This window comes from Trichomonas vaginalis, chromosome IV, assembly GCF_026262505.1.
Source record: "Trichomonas vaginalis G3 chromosome IV, whole genome shotgun sequence".
Taxonomy (NCBI): Eukaryota; Parabasalia; order Trichomonadida; family Trichomonadidae; genus Trichomonas; species Trichomonas vaginalis.
Genome location: NC_067206.1, coordinates 9,161,652 through 9,182,874, shown reverse-complemented (window position 1 = coordinate 9,182,874; position 21,223 = coordinate 9,161,652). Strand labels below are relative to the sequence as shown.

The window sequence follows — 21,223 nt, the reverse complement described above, 5'->3', positions numbered from 1 at the left end:
CAAATTCTTTCAATATGTCATTGCGGAACTTAACAAAACCTTCTCTTAAAATTCTTACATCTTGTTTGCAATAAAATGTGCTATACTTTTCTAAGTCGAAGTGGTTCTCATCTATTCTGCAACCTTTGATGGAATCTATGTTCTTCATGAACGTATCTGCATCCTTGACAAACTTACATGCTTCAGAAATGACACCAGTTCTGTTGTCATTTGCTAACAAAACACTGCTGTAGTAGTTATATGGAAATACTTCTTTCGGTCCTGTTTGTAAGTTAAACATAGCAGGAAATAGTTTAAGCTTCTTATTTATAACACTGTAAGAGTCTTTTATAATAATTGCCCTTCCTTTATATAAGCCAGTTATTTGCATTGTTCGTGAACCTTTAATGATGGGAGTTCCTTTCACTTCTGTCATGTGTCTTAAGATGAAGTTTATATCATAACTGAGGTTATGGAAATATATTAAACTCTTGTCAGGAAGTCGTTCCAAAAATTCTGTTGCACAGTTCTGACCCCAAATGCTTTCACTCACTGAACCATCTTCATTGTCGTAACATATGTTAAAAGCTTTATGAAAGCCATCGGTACTACACTCAAAGTCAGCAAAGAAAACATGCTCAGGAATGAACTTGCACTTATTTTTATTTACTTCTTTTGACTCTGCTTTCTTCTTCAGTTGTACACAATACTTTGGAGCATATGTCAAATCTTTAAATGGTGCAAGGTTCTGTTTATATAAGTCAGTCGTATATGTGAAAAGTTCTCCATAAGAAATAGGTTCGAAATATTTGCACTCCCACAATGTTTTCATAACATTCCATAACGGTGTTGTTCTATCATAACGAACTACATATTTGTTCTCTCTCTTTGTATATATTTTCATCTGTTTCTCAATGTTCATTCCACCACAAGCTTTGAGAATTTCTATATAGTTGCGAATGAAATATGTTGTCATTGGTAATCTTTCGTTTAGCATGTAGTGGTCTTCAACAAGAAGTAAGTCAATAGTTCGAACAGTTTCACATTCTTTTGGTATGTATCTCTTTATTTCATTATGTCTTGAGTCATTGAAGTAACCAATGGTAACATTAAATGCTATACCTGTTGCGTCAGAAATTTCTTGTACTTTACTTTGAGGAAAGTCTCTAACACGAATGACTTCTCTCATGTGGTCAATAGTCTCTCCATCTACTCCAGCCTGAATGCAAGCATAAACGAAACAATTGTCTTCTGTCATAAGTGTTGCAGTTCTTTTGTTCAGTTCATTGAAGATTTGGTAGCGTTCAAGATTTATAGGTAATGTGCAAAGATACTTCCAGAACTGACCGCTTCTCTTCTTATAAAACTTCTTTTCACCATTATCTTTCCAAAAGCTTTCTATAAGTGCTGGGTTTCCTGTTTGCTTAAGAGCTTCCAAAATGGCTTTCTGGTCATTTGTCAGTGTGCTTTCATCTCTATATGGTCTCTTTTTTGGTTTGCCTTTCTTTACATCTGACATCGTTAAGCCTTCATATTCTGTTAAATCATACATCTTTATTTCGGTAAGATTCTTTATGTTTGTCAAGAAGAAGTCATAGTGCATTTCAACAATACCTGCAGCATTTGCTTCTATCTCTGATATAAAGTTCTCCTTCAAGAGCTGATGTAGTAGTGTTCCAATATTATTGAGGTTTAACGTAGAACATTCATACTTTCCACCAAGTTTATAACATACCATCCATCTCTGTTGTGAGTTTATTTTAATCTTCTCTAAGAGTCTCATGAAAACCTTACCGAAATGTTTGTGTAAGTAGTCTCTGTTTGGTTCATCTAAAGCTTCGATGTTAAAGTCAATGAGTCTATTGCCTGACTTCACATTTCTCTTCCTATTCTCTTCATCTTTCTTTAACCATCTCTCACCTTCTTTTGGTTTGTCGTCAATGGAACGAATGACATCGTTAGCTTTGCGAACTTGTTCTATAGCGCTCTTAAACATCTCTCTTCTCTGTTGTTTCAGTGTGTCGTCTCTTCTTCTTGTTTCACCAACGTTCGCATTTGTTATGTCAAACATTTCTTGACGAACATCATGTGAAAGAGCTTTACGAGTATGACCAACGTTCGCATTTGTTATGTCAAACATTTCTTGACGAACATCATGTGAAAGAGCTTTACGAGTATGACCAACGTTCGCATTTGTTATGTCAAACATTTCTCTTCTTACTTCATGAGGTATTGAACGTCTATGATATAAGTCAATAGCAACGTCATTTAAAGGAAAAGTTTTGTTATTAATGTAATCATGAATTCTATCATAACTTATTGCACCATTATAGTCTTTAATGAAGTCAGTGAGTGCTTTTTTGTTTGTTGCGTAATGCTTTGCAACATCTATGTTAGCTTCTGTAAGAAGTTGTTTTATTTCCGAGTGTTCTAACTTAGACAACTTCCGATACATCTTTAGTAGGAAATAAAAAAAAATATTTTTGAAAAAATTAGATTAGATTTTTTTTAAGTTATTTTTCAAAATAATTTAATATTTTTATTATAATGAAACACATGCAAGATTGCAAGTTCTTTTCATACAATGCTCTCGCTAATGCCATCAAGAATGAGTTCAATGGTGCTTCAAACGTTAATGTTATCTTTAACAAGAAGTTTGTGAAAGAATCTAAGTTTGGTCAGTATGTCAGACCATTAGCTATCGTCATTGACCACAAACGTTATACTTCACAAGAGTTAGCAGTAGTTTTGAAACAAAAGAGTTTCTTCGTGAATGTCAAAGATACTCATTATACTGTTATAAAGAACTCTAACATTGACTTCTTCAGTATTGCTATGAATCTTTCCGAACAGAAAGAATATAAGAAGGGTGAACAAATGTGAAATATTATCCTTCATCTCTGAAGACAATAACGAACAAAGATGTTATACAGAAATTCTTACCAAAGGTTGAAAAAGCTTCAATTGACATTGACGAAGGAAGTGAAATGGTTGAAGAAATTGACCCTGAAGCTATTTAAGCAAAATATATTTTTGGTTAGTCTTCATATGGATATTTTACAACAATTCCCCAATGTATAAACTTTTCATACGCTTTTTCATAAGCTTTATATACCTTCAGAAATTTTGCATAATCTTAGATTTAGATATTAGATATTGTTTAAATGTATTATCATAAATTTTGCATAATCTTTTACATGCTGTTCGTTCTCCTCTTCTGTCATGAGTTCCGAATATTCTAAATTCATGTTCTTTCATATGAGATAAAATTTTATAAAAAAAAAAAATAAAATTAGCTTAGATTTTCATTCTTCCTCTTTGAAGTTATCGAAATACTCTGTTATTTTTTCCTTTAACAATGGTAAGTCTTCTTTGAATGTAAGTATTGTGCAACCTTTGATGTCATAGTGTGTTTGAGGAAGAGTATTTTTGACAATTTCCTTTATTTGCTCATTCGGTGTCATTGAAATCGGTAAGTTTTCACGATAGAACCAGTTTCTGTCAGATTTGTAAATCTTAGCAAGGTCATAAAAGCTTTTGTTGTTTCTTCTCACTAAATGCAACATAACCATATCTCTGTCTTCTTCATTTTCCATCTCTTCAGTATAAATCATATACTTATAGTTCTTTTCCTTTCCTTTTGGTACTGAACGCGGTATTCTTTTCTGTATGCTTTTGTCTTTGGATTCAATGACTTCATCTTTTGCTTGAAGTTTCTTTTCCATCTGTTCGCGTTCTTGTCTGTGAATTTCGTCAAGAAGTTTACAAACATACCAAGCATAACGAGGTGAAGCCCACATTGCTACAACATTTACAAGAAGTCTATGTACATACCAACCTCTCAAACCATTTGGCAAATTTTTACGATTTTCATGAGTTTTAGGCGACCCCGAAAAAAGTCGGTCTCGCTGTGCTTCGCTCAAAAGTTCTTGTGTGCTTTGGTTTTTGAACCAATCGTCTGTATGTTTGGTATCTGGAGCAAAACATGCTGTCAAAATACTTTGCATTTGGTACATATCGTCTTTGACCGAACGAATGAGACGGAGTTGTTTGTTAAACTGTATGTACTCGTATTCTTCATTTATAGCTTCATGAACGATAGCAGTTGTTGTGTTCTCTGATGTTGTCATTACTGTCTTTACATACAAAATAAAAAAATAAATAAAAATAAAATTAGCGTTATTTTTTCTGAGATAAACACTATTTCTTCACAACATTAAATTTTATCCTGTATGAAATGACTTTAAAAAGATTATTGACTGACTTCGAATACTATCTCATTGACGCACTGACAGACCCTCAAAACTGTGTTGAAAGTTCTTTAAGCTTTAAGATTGAAGGTACGACGCATTTTGTCTTCACTTACGTATTGAAAGAATATGACCGTTATCATAACGAAGTGAATCAAACACTAATAAAATTTGTAGATAAAAAATTGGTTAACAATGAATATTTTAAACGTGAAGACCCAAACACTGCTGGAGATGATGAAGAATACAGACAAGCTATTGAAAAAAATAACGCAAGATTAGATGCAATAGAAAAGAATTTTAATGAATGTCTTACAAACACGTATGAATATCTTATGCGGTGGGAAGCTAGATGGAAATAAATTTACGTCAAATATGCAATTTATAAAATCTTATGTCGACAGGCTACGTAGCACAGTGGTCTAAGGTGGTGTTATGGAGGGGTCAGAGTCTGTGGTTCGAACCGCGACAGCGCCGTATTTTCTTATTTTCTTTGTTTGTCTTGTTTGTCGTGAATAAAAAGTGTCATAAAAGTGCTCTATCTTCCACGGGAATAAATAAAAATTTACTTTATTTCTTCTTTATTTCTTCTTTATTTCTTTGTTCCCGTGGAAGAAGGGTTTTGCTGTTTTTTCTCAGCCGAAATCAATGATTTTTTCATTTTTGGAATCCTTAGCGAATGAGGAATCTTTTCTCTCGTGGAAGCTTTGAACAAAAATATAATTTAGGTGAAGAGGTGAGAATCTCACCTGTTTCACCAGTTTTTTCACCCTTGAACTTTTTATAACATTCGGTCATAACTTCATCAATTTCATTTAAATCACGATTTAAAAACTCATTGACTTCATCTTCAACCGTGTCATCTTGTAATAAGAATATTTTCTTTAGTTTCATGTCAACATCCCGAACAGCACAAAGGATAAAATCATATTCATTTCTTCCGTTAAACATACTTTTTCTTTCTCGTTCATCGTTAAATAAATTATTGAAAATATAAACAGCGGTGTAAAAGTTATGTACTGTGTTAAATGTTGAAGCTTCACCTATTTTAGATTTTAGGATTCTTTTAGTAAGTAAATTGTTATCGTTCTTTCTCTTTTCCTTATCGTTCATGTCGAATCTGTCGAACCACATATCCTGTATTTCATCGAATTTACGAACTATAGAATCCGTCATTTCCCTGGTTAATGAGGGGTAATCATTATTAATTTTTTCATATAATTTGTCCATATGATTTTCATCGACGTTTCCGGAAAGCATTTAATTAAAGCAAAAATATAATTTAGGTGAAGAGGTGAGATCTCACCTCTTTTTTCACCCCAGTTTTTTCACAAGCGTTTTACATGAATTGTACGATGTATATTTGAAATCCTAAACAATTTCGTAGCTTCTATTTCTTCTGTCAGTATGTCAAAAGTTTTAACAATACCGAAGGTTTCTTTATACTTCTTCTTGACGTCAGATAGAAGGAAATCTTCTGCTGTTGGATAGTTTTTGTTCAGAAATTCTAACATGTTCATTTTATCTTCTGCTGGCTTTTCTGCTTCTTTCTTTAAGTCTGCATAGTCGTTTCTCATTCTTTCTATCTCTTTGACTGAGTAGTTATATTTCCTAATTGCTGCCTTACATTTTGAACATTGCGGGTTCATTTTTGCGTTATACATTGAAATAAAACCAGCTAAAACAACTAAGGCGTCAATGGTTTTCTTCATCTCAAACATAGCGGGTCTTATTTGTTCGTTCCATACTTTGCCTCTTCTATCTTTATCTCTTATTTCCCAAACACATTTTGCAACTAATGAAACAAAGTTATCGTAAGTCTTAAATTCTTCAGATTTATATATGTCAGAAACATTCTTATATACCATGTCGCAATCTTTGTCCATAACTTTATGGTTGCAATGAAAACCAAGGAATTCATAATTTACTTTACGTATGAACTTCTTTATTTCTACTGAGTCAGTTGGTTTCACTTCAATTTCGTCGAATTCAGGAATAGTGAGTTTTTGTTGTTGGATTTCAGGCAATTTGGGTAAATGGTCAATAATGTCCTGCATTTCATAAAGATATTCTTCATTTTCTTCATCTTTCGCACTACAGTCTAAATTACTTGTTAAAAGTTCTTGCTTTATCTTCTGGATTTTTGTTTCGAAAGTATATGAAGAAGGAATGAAGTTTTTCATCTCTACTAACATTGACGTAGGATTCATGACTAGCGAGTTTGGTGCTGTTGTTGTGGACAGAGTCCCGCCGTTCGCGGCTTGAATTGTTGTTGTGCCGATTGTTGAAATCATATCTTTTATACAAAATAAAAAAAATAAATAAAAATAAAACTAACTTTATTTTTTCTATCTTAAGGAAATTCATGAAAATTCACGAGGGTGAAAAAACAGGTGAGATCTCACCTCTTCACCTAAACATTATTTTTACTGAATTCAATAAAAATAAATGGTTCATTTACTCACAATATTTTTGTACAAAACGACCCCAAACTTTTAACTTCTTTTCTGCAGCTTCAAATGCTATCTTAGCGAGTTCATATTCTCTAAATTCTCTCTTTAAATCTTCTTGTTCCCATTGGTCTAGTTCGTATGGAGAATCTCTATAACCATAATATATCTCACGTTCATGTTCTAATTGTTTTTCACACATTTTTCCAACTTCTTCTTCGAACAAAGGTTTAGCATTCTCCACTGTATCTTCGAGTTCTTCTTCATCTAACTTCTCATGAACTTTCTTGTCTATGGAGTCCATAATATCTTTGACATAAAATGCATACTTTACAGAGCACCATTCAGCAACAAAATGAACGAGGTCAGCATGTATGTAAATACCTTTGAATTCATTCATAACGCCCTTAGTAAGCTCATAAAATGCTTGTTTTGAGGTTGAGCCACTTTTGGCTCGACCGTATTCTTTCAACCAAAACTCAAGAATTTCCTGCATTTTAGCACTATTGAGAAATCTGTTTAAATGGTTTAACTTTCCTGCTTCTCTTGCCATCTTTGTTGCATTAATGTAACCATCCTTGTCTCTACGTAAGACTTCAATACCGTTATAAGTGCCTTTTGTGAATGTTTCACCATTAGATTTGTTCGTGAATGTTTTTGCTTCGACTGACATTATTGTCTTTACATACAAAATAAAAAAAATAAAAAAAAAATAAAACTAACTTTATTTTTGGTCTTTTTGTGAAAATTCATGAAAATTCACGGGGGTGAAAAAACAGGTGAGATCTCACCTCTTCACCTAAATTATATTTTTTGTCTGATTTACATCTAATGAAAAAGTTTAGAAGAATTTTCTTATTCTTTCTGGCATATTTTTGTCTTTCCAGTACTCCCGCTCTAATGGTCCCAGATGTGTTGGCTTCGACTCTCTCAAGTTCTTAGATGGTATAACATCTTCAACGCCTCCTTCATATCTTACTTTATAAGTGTCATCGTTTGTGTTATAGCCAAGTATTTCAATAACCACTCCTCGCTTTGCTTCGTCAATGGTTTCAGCAAGTTTGCCATTACTACTTTCGACTAATTTATGTCGAGGATAAAACGCAATAGAGTCGTCGGCAGCTTTTATAAGATATCCATTACCTTGCGTAGAGTCTACGATATAATAATTTCGACTTAACCTTAAACGTTTCTTTGTCAACGGTTTGTCGTCAAGAACTACACGAACTTTTGTTCCAGGAATGAGGGTAAATTGTGTTGAATTTCTGATATTTTGTGTTTGGCTTCGTTTCTTTTGTATATACTTTTCTTCTTGTTGTTGTGTCATTGAATTTGGTGTATGTCCTGTTGTAGAATGTGTTGAGGAATTATATACTTCGAGAAAATGTTTCATTGTTTCTTCGGTAAAGTCTCGCTCTTGGTTTAAATCTCTGAGAGTCCTTATGAAGCGGTTTATGATGCCGAGTATGTTATGGTTATGGTCTTCAGTAGTGTAGTGAGTTATGTTATGCTTAATGAGAAATTCTGTGATTTCATTGCTGAGGTATGCACTGTCTTGGTCTGATGTTAAAGTACTTGGGTTATGTTCTGCTACAAACTTTTGTAAAACTCTTAACACTTCACGAGTTCCTTTATTTTTCATTGGATATGCATATGCTTTACGAGTGTTAACATTTATGAAGATGAGGAATGGTTTATGTCCTCCTTTTCTGCTTTGAATGAGAGTGTCAAATTGGTATGCGTCAGGAGTGTTGGAGTAAATTGGTAAAAAGTAGTCGTAAGGGTTTATTTTTGTTTGATGTACAACATTTTTGTCAAAGAACCTTTTCACTTCAGCTCTGTTAGTAAATCCCCGACTCTTTGCAGCTTCATTGAACTTCTTAAATGACCTCCATGGATGTTGTTCGAATACTTCTTTCAAGCTCATTTATGTAAAGTTAAAGAGTTTAACCAACTCGTATCCAAGCGTGCATTGTTATATAAGGAGGCATATAATCTTTTCCATTACCTGCTGGGTCTGTAATACCAGCTACAACATGTGTATGATTTCCTGCAGTTCCACAGAAAATACCTGTGCTTGAATCTACTGGGTCAGTTGAAATATCATATCTATGCATTCCCTGTCTATCCGAACCCGCTGCAAGATTTGTATAACCTCTTTTTGTTATTGAATGTGAATGGTTTCCTTCCACAGATGTTCTTCCACTGAACCTATGCATATGTGAAGGAAGGTTTTCAATACCTATTTTCTTTGAACCTCCCATCTTCATTGACTGCGTATTAGTGTAGAATGGAAAACTGTCAACTATTTCATACCATCTACCACCAAATAAAGTGTTTGGATTTATTGGATTCATAGACGTATAAACAGCTCCTATAGGATATATTAAATCATATATGCTCATAACTCTATAAACATATTCTAAAGAACTTATGTCATTAAATACCATTTGGAATGTATCTCCCGGATGAAATGTTGCATTTGTTCCACTTTTATAATGTAATGTTAGTTCAATAGAATTATCCAAGAAAAATTCAAAAGTATCTGGTTGAAGACCTCTAACAAATTCAAATGGAGTTGCTGGTTCACCATTTATAATTTCTGTTGTAAATGTCATTGTATCTGGTTTCGAAAATTTCTTTGTTAGTTCTGCATCCACATAAGTTTTATCTGCTTTCTTATCTAACATTGTTGGTAGTTCATGTGCTTCAAAGTTTCTGGCATGACTTTCAATGTTCCTGCAACTCTTATCTAAACTGTTAAGAGTATCTTTTACGCTTGTACTTGGATTTTCTAATGGTGCACTTGAACCAAGGTCAAAGTTCAATATTATGTCGTCTGCTCTAACAGTAGTGAAGGATTTATGTGTATGGTTCTTGTCAGCTTTACTGTCTAATGTAGCTTGAAGTTCATTTATATCGGAGATGTTGTGTTTATGAGATTTCAAAACTTTGTTCGTTGCTTCGAGTTCAACTTTGTCAGCTTTACTTTTAATAGCATCTTCAAACGTTATTTTTGCCTTAACTCTCAAAGTAAATCTTGGTTCAACTAATACACCGTTAACATTGAAAGTAGAGGCATAAATTTCACCGGTATAACCAAATGCTTCTGGTGCTTTAGCTACATCATACTGTACAGTACAGCTTATGTCATAACCTTTAGCACGAATGTATTTATATCTTCTTTCATTAACATTTTTTGTCTTCGCTTCATCACTTCGTGTTAAATATCCATGGTAGTCCGTTATAATCTGTTCGTCTGAAGTTATATAATGAACATGGTTCTTGTCCGCTTTACTATTTAATGTAGCTTGAAGTTCATTTATATCGGAGATGTTGTGTTTATGAGATTTCAAAACTTTGTTCATTGCGTCAAGTTCATTTTTGTCCGCTTTACTATTTAATGTAGCTTGAAGTTCATTTATATCGGAGATATTGTGTTTATGTTCTTTATCTGCTTTTTCGGCTAATTTCTCTTCTATCTCATTTATTTCAAGTTCATGCCTACCACCACCTCCCGAAGAAGTATTTTTCTTCAGCTCTTGAAGAACGTCCACTTCGCCATCTTTGGTGTCAATAATGAGACTTTGAGTTAAAACCTTTCCTGTCTTAATGGATGTTTGTAAAACTTCTTCTTCACCGTGTTCGGGGTCATGGTCGTCATCATATCTTGTGAAATCAGAGATGTTGTCATACATTAAGCATATCTGTCTCAAAAGTTCTGCTATTTGAAACTGGAACGAAAGATATACAGAACTTTCATCATCTCCTAAAGTCAAGTCTGCTTTCTTAAGTATTTCTTGAATGTATGCAATGAGAACAGAGTACCTTGGAAAATATTCGAACAATATTTCATTAGCTGTTGGTTTTGGTGGTTCTTCTGGAGTTTCTGTTGTTTCAGTTCCTTCTGTAGGTTCTGTTGGAGTTTCTGCATCTCTTGACTTCAATGCTCTTGCTCTCAAAGACCTAAATGTTAGAGCACCGGGTTTTACAAAGGACTTTATAAATGCTTTAATAGTTCCTGGTAAGTTATTGTTAGCATTAAGTAAGTTCCTTATGCTTCCATCATGTACGTCCATAGCACTATGTAAAAAATCTATACTTTTCTTGTAGTCAGCAATAGACTGACTGTGATTTTTTAAAGATTTGTCAATACCTTTAAGCCAATCTTCATGCATGTCTGATACTGAGCCAAGAATATCATTTGCTTCCTTTAGTGTATTTTGTGCTTGTCGTAAAGTATCCAATCCCGTACGTGCATTGTTTGCTATACGTCTTACAGTATCTATTTGACTCCTTGTTTCTTGCATCCAACCAGATAAAGTTTTAATAGTATCCGAACCATTTGAAATGAAGTTCAAAGCATTTTTAACGTCATTTAAAACTTCTTCACCAAGTACCGCCCATATCTTTCCGATTTGGTATTGAAGAACTCCATATGAAGCAGCTGTTAAACCAGTATTTATAAGGTCCCATATCCATGATTTAGCAGTTTTTCCATCCTTTCCATCCTTTCCATCCAAACCGTTTTCGCCTTGAGGTCCTTGATTCCTTGTATTCCTTGTATTCCTTGTATTCCTTGTGGTCCTTGAGGTCCGGTGTCACCCTTCTCTCCTTTCAGTTCATCTTTATGTTCGTTATAATATTCTAATGTCATAAGGTGTACATCATTACTGCTACCAGCAACGCCAAGAATTTGTTTCTCATTCATGACTAAATTCTTTAGGCATTTAATGTTGTCGTCAAATCGAAAGCTCTTTAACAATTCAATGAGAACATTTAATACTTTCACTAATGAGGCATCTACTGTAGAATTTATATATTGCACCGTTCCATCATTTATGATAGGAACCTTGCTTGTTGTAATGAATGGGTCATAAGTGTTAAAAGTATCGAAATCAATGACTTTTTTAGTTTTTCCATCGTCAATGACTAAATCATTGCCTTCAATGGTTAAAGTTGAGTTTTCGTTTACTAGTTCATGTGCTCTTCTTGCTTCATTTGTTTCATACGCATATGCAGCAATAGTCATATTTTAATGAGAATAAAATGTTGTTCTATTTGCAAAGTACAGACCCAAACGAATATGGAACAGTAAAGCTTCAAACAAACTTAGGTCTACAGAATGAAGCACTTGCTTTCAGAGTTGTTGACTTCAATACTATCGCAACTTTTGTCATAACAGATGAAACAGATTTCATGGAGTTTGAAATAGATGGAAAGAAGCACGAAATAAGATTTCACAATAATGTAGAATATAAGATGGAAACATTAGCTGGAGTGTTAAATGCTCTCATAAATACTACAATAAACAAGGATAACGAAGAAAACTTAATGAATGTTAAACTTATTGCAGGAGTTTTGAAGTTCAGTTATGTGAAGGAGTTTTAAGATAACACGAATGAGTCATAGAGTTCAATTGCTTCTGGGAGCATACCATATGACATTTCCTTTGAAAAGTGTTGACAAAACGATTGAGATGAAATCTGTTCCATACGTATGTTATGGTAATTGTTTGTACATTGAGTCTAAAATAGCTAATGTCACAGGTATTTCAGGAGTTAATAGTAAAGGTTCAGTAGAATATAAGTCTTTCTGTTATGCAGTCAATTCAATGTTCATTCCAAACGTTCCTGTCATAGCAACTCATTTAGGTAAATGGATTCGCATTAGTCCTCATAATTTGAAAGACATGCAATTCAGACTTGTTGACTTTCAAGGAGAGCCTGTAGAACTGAAGGCACCAGTGCGAATGACTGTTGAAGTTGACTTTTTAGAAAATATTAAATGCAACAGCTTACAAGAGAACTCAGAGCTAAAAATATAAAGTATGAATGTTATGTATTAGGTCATGAACTTTGGTTGTTGCTGTTTGATGAAACAAATGAATTAGTTATGTCAGTCAAGAGAACAGAAAAAGGCGTCAAAGGCGCCGAGCGCAAAGCGCTATATTGTGTTAGTGAAAACTGCACCAAGTCAATAAGATTAGGTTTGCATTATGAAGATGAGTTCGATACTGTTGAAGAAGTTTTGGATAGATATTACAAATTGCTTTAATTTACTAAAACATATTTCAAGCAAAGTTTATATTCTGTTGAAAGTTTTGTATATTCATTCGAATATTTATACTTAAACTCAACTCCTGTAGTTCCTGGTGTTTCAATGATGCGGATGTTACCTATTTTCATGAATGGTGGCGTTTGACCACAGCATTCGATTTCAGGGTCGAGATAGTCAATGACACATTGTTTCCCTGTTATTCGTGATATAACATTTTCAAGGTCCTCCTTTGTTAGAATTATTTGGTTCTTGCTTATAAGATTTGTCAAAAGCTTCTTATCGTCTTTGAGTAAAATTGTTTGGTATAACTGAAGAAGGTAATGGTCTACGTTATCTGAAGGATTTGTTTGAACATTTATGTAAGGATTGTCGTTGGCTTCTCTTGAAAGAATTTGGTCCAGTGGTGGATACTCTAACTTAACATCTGATGTAGCGTTAGCGTTTGAAGCTGAGTTTAAATTCACGGATTTCAGTTCTGGTTCTTTTTCTTTCAAACACTCTGAACTATAGTTCTTTATGACAATATTGTTTGTCGTTCGTGAGTCAACATTTGATGTTGGTTCAATTGGAACATTAACGGCACCAGCTAAGATGGATTTGCTTCTCATTTCATATAGAATAAAAACCTTTTATATGTATGAAATGAACAATATACTCGACAAGGGTTTGAATGTAAAGCTAACGAATGAAAATATTGTTGAATTCACTGAGACAGGAGCTGTGTATAAAGATGTAGAACTACTGAACAAAAGAGCTAAGGGAAGAAGCAGGAACATGAACAAAGGGTGGAAGCCTATAAAAATTTATGTCAATGATGGCTCAGGAGGTTCAAACATAAAGTATGCAGAAAGTTATAGAGTTTATGCTCTCAAGGGAGAAAGCCTTCATTTAAGAACAGCTATTCTAACACATATCCTCAAAAGCTAACGGATGGAGAAGTGGATGATATGAATGACAGCAAAAATATTAACAGAAATGGCGACAGAGATGCATGGAATTTGTTTACCATCAGTCAGTTGAAGGTTAAACTTTAAAACAATGTTGGTCGTTCCCATGGAATATTTTTGACTTTAATGGTATTAGTCATGATATGAATCTCAAGGTATGAACGAGGAGAGATGAGAGACTTATATGCTTCCCAAATTTCTTCAAAAGGTAATGTTATACCTGACTGTTTCCAAATGAGTTCAATATCATAACGTGAGAAACCTTGAAAGATAACGAAGTCAGTTATGAGACGTTTTATGTTTAAAGCTAAAAACCTCCATGTTTGCATAAGTATTGCTACAGTTAAATGGTAATGTCTGACTTTAGTAATGATATTAGCTAATGGTGAGTCTGGTTTTGACACTAAACCTTTTCCGGCGAAGTCGTCGCAAACTAACAAAGTATTTGAAGGATATTTTTTGAAGGGGTATTTTGAAAGTTTTGATAGAATGTAGTTTGTCAGTCGTTTCATATCGTAAACTCCTGAGTACTGACGTAAGTGGTGTTTGTTAATAATTCTTTCCATCTCCTCAGAAGTCTTTTGCATTCCTGACTGTATAAATTCAACGATGGCATAATATTTCCTCTTACGTCGAATGTAACGTTGAAGAAATTCAATGAGTTCACTGTCTGGAACTTTAACGACAGAGGCTTGAACTTTTGACATAAATGTTTTCGCTGTTGAGTCCATAGAGTCTGAAGTTGCTGATATAATGATTTGGTCATAGTAAGAGTCGTTTCCTAAACGCTCTGTTATGAGTATATGACGAATTAAATTAAATGTCTTACCTGAACCCATCTTTCCACAATAGAAATAAACGCCATTTGAACAGAACTCATAGTCCTTACTGAAAGGAAGAATGAGAGAAGAGTTAAGTTTGTCTGTAGTTTCATTCATGTCTTCATCTACGTCATGTATTAAATGCTTCATTTTATCTCCATTAAAAATGCAAGTCAGAAATATTCAGAACATAGCACCGAGTCTAACTGACAAGAGTATAAAGATATACTATGAACACGTTATGATGAAACCAACCAAAATTCAAGAAAGTCAGTATACTTATGAATATCCAAGGCACTGGGTAGAGTATGTAGGAGGTGAGAAAGCTATTGAAATCAGACAGGTTCGAAGTATTCCAGCAGGAAGAACAATATTATTGAAGAACTTTAATGTTTTGAGATATAATGATGAAACAAAGAAGCAAGATAGTTTTCCTGTTGCTGTGTATGTGAACCTAGACACAGGAGATGACATGAAAGTTTTTAACACAAAGCTTCAAACGGTAGTGAGAGAACAACTGACTGCGGAAGGACATCCATTACCTTCAGAAGTTACCATAGCATATAATTTTGAAACAAACTCAATAGATTTTAAAGTCGTCTCTGCAAAGAAGTCAGGTTTTACATTTAATGAAGCAGATGTATATTCGAATGAAAACTTCAAAGCTATTGCATGGTTAGATAATGACGATTGCTTTAAGAAAATATTTAAATTCAGTGACTCAACGATGTCAATAGATGACCTTCGTGGAATGTTACCATCGACGTTTACAGTTGAAGGTTCAGCAGGATTGCTTACAAGATTGTCAATTGGTGGTATTTGGTCTCGTGAGAACATTGTTATAAAATCCAGTATAAGTGAATTTGCTGAAGAATCTATATTATGTCTTTCAAACTACATGTATTCGCCGCCGAAGCATTATAGTATAACAAACTTTGTCAGTAAGTTTAACATAAGACTTGTCGAACCTTCTTCAATGAAAGATGTTGTGCTACCTAAAGATGGAAAGGATGGACTCATTATTGAGATGATTTTAATAGCATATTAAATGAGCTTGTTCTTGAAGGTCATTCATGATGAAATAACTGTTGTAGAAGATGTTAGCAATTGTTCAGACATTTTGAGAATAGATGAGATAAGAAAGAAGTTAGATAGACCGCAAAGCGGTGAGGGCGAAGCCGTGAGAACGCTTATGTTTCATTGACTTTCTCCAGTAACGAGAACTTTTATGAGATAATATTGAAGAGAGATGATTTTAATATGGTGTAAATGGTAGCTTGGGCAGCTTTAGGCGCAATGGGAACAAAAGCATTAGCATTTGGAGCAAAAGCACTTGGAGCTTATGACGCAGTAAATAAAATGAGTGGAGGAAGGGTTTCGAAGACATTAGATGCAAATAAAGGGAAGATTGGAGGCTGGGTTGCAAAGAAGTTAAGATTAAATAAAATAGGGCTCATAAATAAAGCATCCAATTTGGTTGCGACTGAGTCAGAAAATGCTTTAGGAAAGGACGATGAGTTTGCAAAACACGCAAAAGACTTTAATGACCAGATGAAAGGTGAAACAATGCATTTAAATAGAGTCGATGGAACTCTTCCTCCACCAGTAGTTCTTCCGTATGGTCCCTATGGAATGTATGGAAACCCTTACGAAAGACCATTTGACCCATTGACTGGTGGAAGTAACTGGTATCATTACGGACGAAGAAGAAAGACAGTCAAGTTGGAGACAGACGTGAAGAAAGCAACTAAAAAGAAACCAAGGAAGAGAGTTATAAAGCAATGAATTCAACAGGGTGAAAAAAGAGGTGAAAAAAGAGGTGAGATCTCACCGCTTCACCTAAATTTATTTTTGTGCTATGTTTTCATACGTGTGAGGGTGGTGATATCATTAATTTTTAAGTTTATTTTTTATTTTATTTTTATTTTATTTGGATGTAAATGACGAAAACTATTGAGATAACAAACTACAACGGTCATGAGTTCAAGAATTTGTTCTTCGTTCCTCGTGAAAATACATTCTATCAGATACGAGGGAGAAAGGGTAAAGTTAGTTTGAGCGTTTATGACAACAAACATAATGGGAGATATATAAAAGCAATAGATACAAACGGTAAGCGTGTTTCATTAGCTTTGTCAAAACTTACTAACATTTATTTTGACAGTGACTTTGACTCTGACGATTGGAGTGACAGCAGCGATACTGAAGAATATGAACTATTGTGTGAAGCACAGCAATGGGAAGCGCTGCAATACTTTTGTAAGTGAGAACATTAGTGGGAACGTTAGTGAGAACGTTTATTTTTCATTAGTGAAGTCGTTTGTGTTGTAAAATATACGTTAGTAGTTTTGTAAAGTGTCAAACCGTTATCTTGGGTAAGGTGGAACGCAGTGTCGCCGTACCCAAGATAGTCATACTAACTAAATTTTAGTTTGGTTTGTTTTCAACTGGTTGTTTAGGTTTTTTAAGTCGGTCTAAAACTTCCTGAGGTATAGGAAGAACTTGACAAACACGTTGTGTAACTGCTGGAAGCCGACAAATCCATCTTGAACCCATTTGTCTCAATGCTGTATTGTTCATTTCATCTCAGTAAAAAACTTTACATTCCCCACGTTTGAGGCGGTTGAGGTTGGTTATTGTTTACCCATTGTTGTGCATGGTTATATCCTCTGTTAAAGAATCTTTCACCTTGGTCCATATAGTGTCCTGCTTGGTTATAGTAGTCATTTGCTTTGTTATAATAGTTTCCTGCTTGTCTTCCTACATTGTCCATCCATCCTTGAACTTTTCCTCTTGTTTCAGGATTTGGAATAAGATTTGTTGCATCTCGTGCTACATCCCAACCTTTCTGTACAGTTTGTATAATAGGTTGTGCTTTCTCTTTCAGTATACCTAATGTACTCAAAATCTTCCTTCCAACTCCAAATACACCTCTAGCTATTGTTCCAACTGCGGGCAAAAATCTGGATGCAACTCCTGCTAATGCGCCAAATAAACCCATTTCTTATAGGATAAAAATGACGAATCCAAACAAGGACCCCTATGTTTCTAAAGCGACAAAGAAAGCACTCATGATAAAAATCTTTAGTTCAACACCAAATGCTTGGTTTATGGATATCTTGGAAAACATTCCGAGGTATAGAGAAGATGGACCACCATACTGGCTAATATTTGTCGGTCAAAACACAAGATACTGTGAAGCCATACCATTATGGTCCAAAAATATTTTAGATGTGAAAACTGCTTTGACAATATTCGTTGACAAATACCATCCAACAAAACTGACATCTGACTGTGAAAGTTCTTTCAAATCAGATGATATTAAAAACTATCTGCGTTCAAAAAATGTAAACCAATATTTCATTGTCGACCAAAACCATTCTGCTCTTGGTGTCATTGACGGTTGTATAAAAATGTTAAGAGACTTTGTTATATACGAAAACGATAAAAACGGTTTGACAGAAAAGTGACAACTTTACGTGTCAAAAATATAAAAAGTGATATTTTATTCATCATTATCTTCTTCATAATTTATTTCATATTCTTCGTCTTACCAACAAAAGATGGGAATGTGAACAATTGCGGGCAATTTTTAGCCATTTTGGCTTGGAACTAGAGCCTGCGAGGTACATGGATAGTATCAGTACCTCACAGGCTCTAGTTCTCTATATGGCGCCGAGAAATTTTGGTGAAATGTGGTCGCATTTCACCAAAATTTTTTCGGCGCCATAGGATGAATTGGAGGGTGAGAGATATTATTTCATACAATACTACTCTCACCCTCCAATTCCCAGCCAAAATGGCTAAAAATTGCCCGCAATGTGAACAATTGCGGGCAATTTTTACCATTTTGGCTTGGAACTAGAGCCTGCGAGGTACATGGATAGTATCAGTACCTCACAGGCTCTAGTTCTCTATTTGCGCCGAGAATTTTTGGTGAAATGTGGTCGCATTTCACCAAAATTTTTTCGGCGCCATAGGATGAATTGGAGGGTGAGAGATATTATTTCATACAATACTACTCTCACCCTCCAATTCCCAGCCAAAATGGCTAAAAATTGCCCGCAATGTAACAATTGCGGGCAATTTTTAGCCATTTTGGCTTGGAACTAGAGCCTGCGAGGTACATGGATAGTATCAGTACCTCACAGCTCTAGTTCTCTATATGCGCCGAGAAATTTTGGTGAAATGTGGTCGCATTTCACCAAAATTTTTTCGGCGCCATAGGATGAATTGGAGGGTGAGAGATATTATTTCATACAATACTAACTCTCACCCTCCAATTCCCAGCCAAAATGGCTAAAAATTGCCCGCAATGTGAACAATTGCGGGCAATTTTTAGCCATTTTGGCTTGGAACTAGAGCCTGCGAGGTACATGGATAGTATCAGTACCTCACAGGCTCTAGTTCTCTATATGGCGCGAGAAATTTGGTGAAATGTGGTCGCATTTCACCAAAATTTTTTCGGCGCCATAGGATGAATTGGAGGGTGAGAGATATTATTTCATACAATACTACTCTCACCCTCCAATTCCCAGCCAAAATGGCTAAAAATTGCCCGCAATGTGAACAATTGCGGGCAATTTTTAGCCATTTTGGCTTGGAACTAGAGCCTGCGAGGTACATGGATAGTATCAGTACCTCACAGGCTCTAGTTCTCTATATGGCGCCGAGAAATTTTGGTGAAATGTGGTCGCATTTCACCAAAATTTTTTCGGCGCCATAGGATGAATTGGAGGGTGAGAGATATTATTTCATACAATACTACTCTCACCCTCAATTTTAATTACTTAAACTCATTCTATTTTTTTGACATGTAAATGTCACTTTTACTGAGATCTGACACAATGTCAGATCTCTTTTTTTCGTATATAAGAACTTAAACCAACCACAAGGTGGTGAAGCAAATGAAATGTCATATGACGACAAATATAGACACTTCTCCATGGCAAAGATGAGACAAGTTTTAAATATTTACAATAGCCGTAAACAAAAAGGTTTGGGAAACCACTCCCCCGAAGAAATGAAAAACAACCCTGACTTAGAGAAAGACTATATATTTAATAATTTAGTCAAAAGAGACAAACAAGAAAGAATGCCGGGCTTCAAACTTAAGAAAGGCGACAAAGTAAAAATAGAAATACCTAAACGCGACCCATATGAAAATACTATTGACTATGACAACAATGGGAACCCGACAGGTACTCACATTCGTGTTCGTAAAAATAGAAGAAAGTATACAAGAGAATATTATGAAGTTTTAGGCAAACATGGCAAAATGTACAGACTGCAAGCAGAAGATAAAACTACTATTGTCAGACCTCGTTTCAAACTTGTCAAAGTTCAAGGTGGTATACTTTCAAAGACAGTTCCTAACAAATATAAGACAACTCCTGACGAATATGCTAAAGAAGTTGAAAATGACGACTAAGCATTTCTATACCATGCGTAAACTGTCATGTAAGGTGGCATGTATTCTTTACTTTGTCCCGTTGTTTGCGTATATCCTGTAACGCGATGTGTATGGTTTCCTCCTCCCTCAGTGTTACTCCAGTAACAATTTATAGCAAACTTAACGTTGTCTTTAACATCATATCCTTTACCTTTTGTCATTGCTGACCAATCCCAATATCTATGCTTATGCCAACCTGCTTGAGATGTACTTAAATCTATGTAGTGACTGTGTGCAGGTAAATTTTCACCTGAAATCGTTTTACTTCCACCTGTTTCCTTTGAAGAGTTTGCACAATACAAAAACCTGTCGACTATTTGAGTCCAAGTTCCAAAACCCAGAACTGTTTCTGGTCTGGTAGAGTTCATTGACGTATAAATAGAGCCTATAGGATATAATGTTTGAAGCATTTCAGTCTTTAATGTTTGAAGCTCTGTTTTGTCTGCTTTCTTGTCATATAAATCTTGAGCAGTGAATTTAATATTATGTTCATCCTTCATGACATAAACATCTTTACATCTAATGTTTTTCATCGTCGTTATGTCGTCATCCGATGTTAAACCTTGTGGAAAGTTAGGAGGTTTACAATATAATACATCCCCACCAGTTTCTTCAACCGTTCCTTCAATACTTTCTATAGCAACAGTTGTAAAACTTGTATGTGTATGGTTCTTATTTGCTTTCTTCTCTAACTCATCGTTAACATAAGTTTTATCTGCTTTAAGGTCTAAACATCCTGAAACCCATCCTGTATCGGCTTTAGTTTTTAAAATCTTCGATGTCCATTCATGGTACCAGTCAACCCTTTCTATAATTTCTTTATCTTTTTCATCCACATATTCCTTATCCGCCTTCTTCACTAACACACTAGCCATAAGTCCCTTATCTACCTTATTTTCAAGGCTAACGTTTAAGTCTGTTATTTCAGATATAGAATGTGTATGAGTCTTTTTAGAATATTCGTTTTCAGCTCTTGTCACTTCACTTGACATTTTATTGTCAACATATGTTTTGTCTGCTAGTTCAGGATGAGTATGTTCTTTTGTTGCATAAGCATTGTTAGCTCTTTCTTCTTCTTTTGCTATTGCATCGTCTACATATTCTTTGTCAGCTTTGTTGTCAACATCTGCTTTCAAAAGAAGTTCATTTATAGGTTTCTCGTTTAAAGTTCCTTTTGTTGGATTTATACAGACAGTATGGTTCTTATTGTCTTGAAACAGAAACTCATCTGTCATTGGGTTTATTGTCAGTTTTAAGTTTCCTT

General features: G+C 34.7%; 13 protein-coding genes across 13 annotated transcripts, besides 6 other annotated features; 4 read left to right on the top strand and 9 right to left on the bottom strand.

The window, feature by feature from the left end:
• Positions 1–16,929: part of a mobile genetic element that runs on past the window's edge.
• Positions 1,629–2,434, bottom strand: TVAGG3_0057130 (organellar and viral DNA polymerase type B; the record flags this gene model as incomplete). The annotated part of the gene is made up of 1 exon (XM_051221260.1): positions 1,629–2,434. A coding segment is annotated over one exon (806 nt), but the record flags the coding sequence as incomplete, so codon positions are not given.
• On the bottom strand, positions 3,285–4,109 carry TVAGG3_0057120 (KilA, N-terminal/APSES-type HTH, DNA-binding family; the record flags this gene model as incomplete). Its single annotated transcript, XM_051221259.1, has 1 exon — positions 3,285–4,109. The coding sequence occupies one exon, from the start codon at positions 4,107–4,109 to the stop codon at positions 3,285–3,287; it is 825 nt and encodes a 274-aa protein (XP_051106245.1).
• TVAGG3_0057110 (uncharacterized protein) lies at positions 4,217–4,591 on the top strand (the record flags this gene model as incomplete). Its single annotated transcript, XM_001297698.1, has 1 exon — positions 4,217–4,591. The coding sequence occupies one exon, from the start codon at positions 4,217–4,219 to the stop codon at positions 4,589–4,591; it is 375 nt and encodes a 124-aa protein (XP_001297699.1).
• TVAGG3_0057100 (organellar and viral DNA polymerase type B) lies at positions 5,742–6,523 on the bottom strand (the record flags this gene model as incomplete). Its single annotated transcript, XM_051221258.1, has 1 exon — positions 5,742–6,523. A coding segment is annotated over one exon (782 nt), but the record flags the coding sequence as incomplete, so codon positions are not given.
• On the bottom strand, positions 6,854–7,352 carry TVAGG3_0057090 (KilA, N-terminal/APSES-type HTH, DNA-binding family; the record flags this gene model as incomplete). The annotated part of the gene is made up of 1 exon (XM_051221257.1): positions 6,854–7,352. A coding segment is annotated over one exon (499 nt), but the record flags the coding sequence as incomplete, so codon positions are not given.
• Positions 7,521–8,321, bottom strand: TVAGG3_0057080 (integrase core domain containing protein family; the record flags this gene model as incomplete). The annotated part of the gene is made up of 1 exon (XM_051221256.1): positions 7,521–8,321. One exon carries the CDS (start codon positions 8,319–8,321, stop codon positions 7,521–7,523), a length of 801 nt encoding a protein of 266 aa, XP_051106242.1.
• Positions 10,118–10,989, bottom strand: TVAGG3_0057070 (organellar and viral DNA polymerase type B; the record flags this gene model as incomplete). The annotated part of the gene is made up of 1 exon (XM_051221255.1): positions 10,118–10,989. A coding segment is annotated over one exon (872 nt), but the record flags the coding sequence as incomplete, so codon positions are not given.
• TVAGG3_0057060 (protein of unknown function, DUF4106 family) lies at positions 13,770–14,624 on the bottom strand (the record flags this gene model as incomplete). Its single annotated transcript, XM_051221254.1, has 1 exon — positions 13,770–14,624. One exon carries the CDS (start codon positions 14,622–14,624, stop codon positions 13,770–13,772), a length of 855 nt encoding a protein of 284 aa, XP_051106240.1.
• On the top strand, positions 14,674–15,182 carry TVAGG3_0057050 (uncharacterized protein; the record flags this gene model as incomplete). The annotated part of the gene is made up of 1 exon (XM_051221253.1): positions 14,674–15,182. A coding segment is annotated over one exon (509 nt), but the record flags the coding sequence as incomplete, so codon positions are not given.
• TVAGG3_0057040 (uncharacterized protein) lies at positions 15,235–15,555 on the top strand (the record flags this gene model as incomplete). The annotated part of the gene is made up of 1 exon (XM_051221252.1): positions 15,235–15,555. The coding sequence occupies one exon, from the start codon at positions 15,235–15,237 to the stop codon at positions 15,553–15,555; it is 321 nt and encodes a 106-aa protein (XP_051106238.1).
• On the top strand, positions 15,777–16,292 carry TVAGG3_0057030 (protein of unknown function, DUF4107 family; the record flags this gene model as incomplete). The annotated part of the gene is made up of 1 exon (XM_051221251.1): positions 15,777–16,292. One exon carries the CDS (start codon positions 15,777–15,779, stop codon positions 16,290–16,292), a length of 516 nt encoding a protein of 171 aa, XP_051106237.1.
• Positions 16,293–16,929: a terminal%2Cinverted (terminal inverted repeat of Maverick-1A transposon ID:TVAGG3_0057020).
• Positions 16,930–16,934: 5 nt separating this feature from the next.
• TVAGG3_0057010 (uncharacterized protein) lies at positions 16,935–17,087 on the bottom strand (the record flags this gene model as incomplete). Its single annotated transcript, XM_051221250.1, has 1 exon — positions 16,935–17,087. The coding sequence occupies one exon, from the start codon at positions 17,085–17,087 to the stop codon at positions 16,935–16,937; it is 153 nt and encodes a 50-aa protein (XP_051106236.1).
• Positions 17,088–17,106: 19 nt separating this feature from the next.
• Positions 17,107–17,508, bottom strand: TVAGG3_0057000 (uncharacterized protein; the record flags this gene model as incomplete). The annotated part of the gene is made up of 1 exon (XM_051221249.1): positions 17,107–17,508. One exon carries the CDS (start codon positions 17,506–17,508, stop codon positions 17,107–17,109), a length of 402 nt encoding a protein of 133 aa, XP_051106235.1.
• A 79-nt stretch (positions 17,509–17,587) lies between these two features.
• Positions 17,588–20,909: a mobile genetic element.
• Positions 17,935–17,996: a mobile genetic element.
• Positions 18,117–18,225: a mobile genetic element.
• Positions 19,111–19,219: a mobile genetic element.
• Positions 20,910–21,223: the final 314 nt, after the last annotated feature.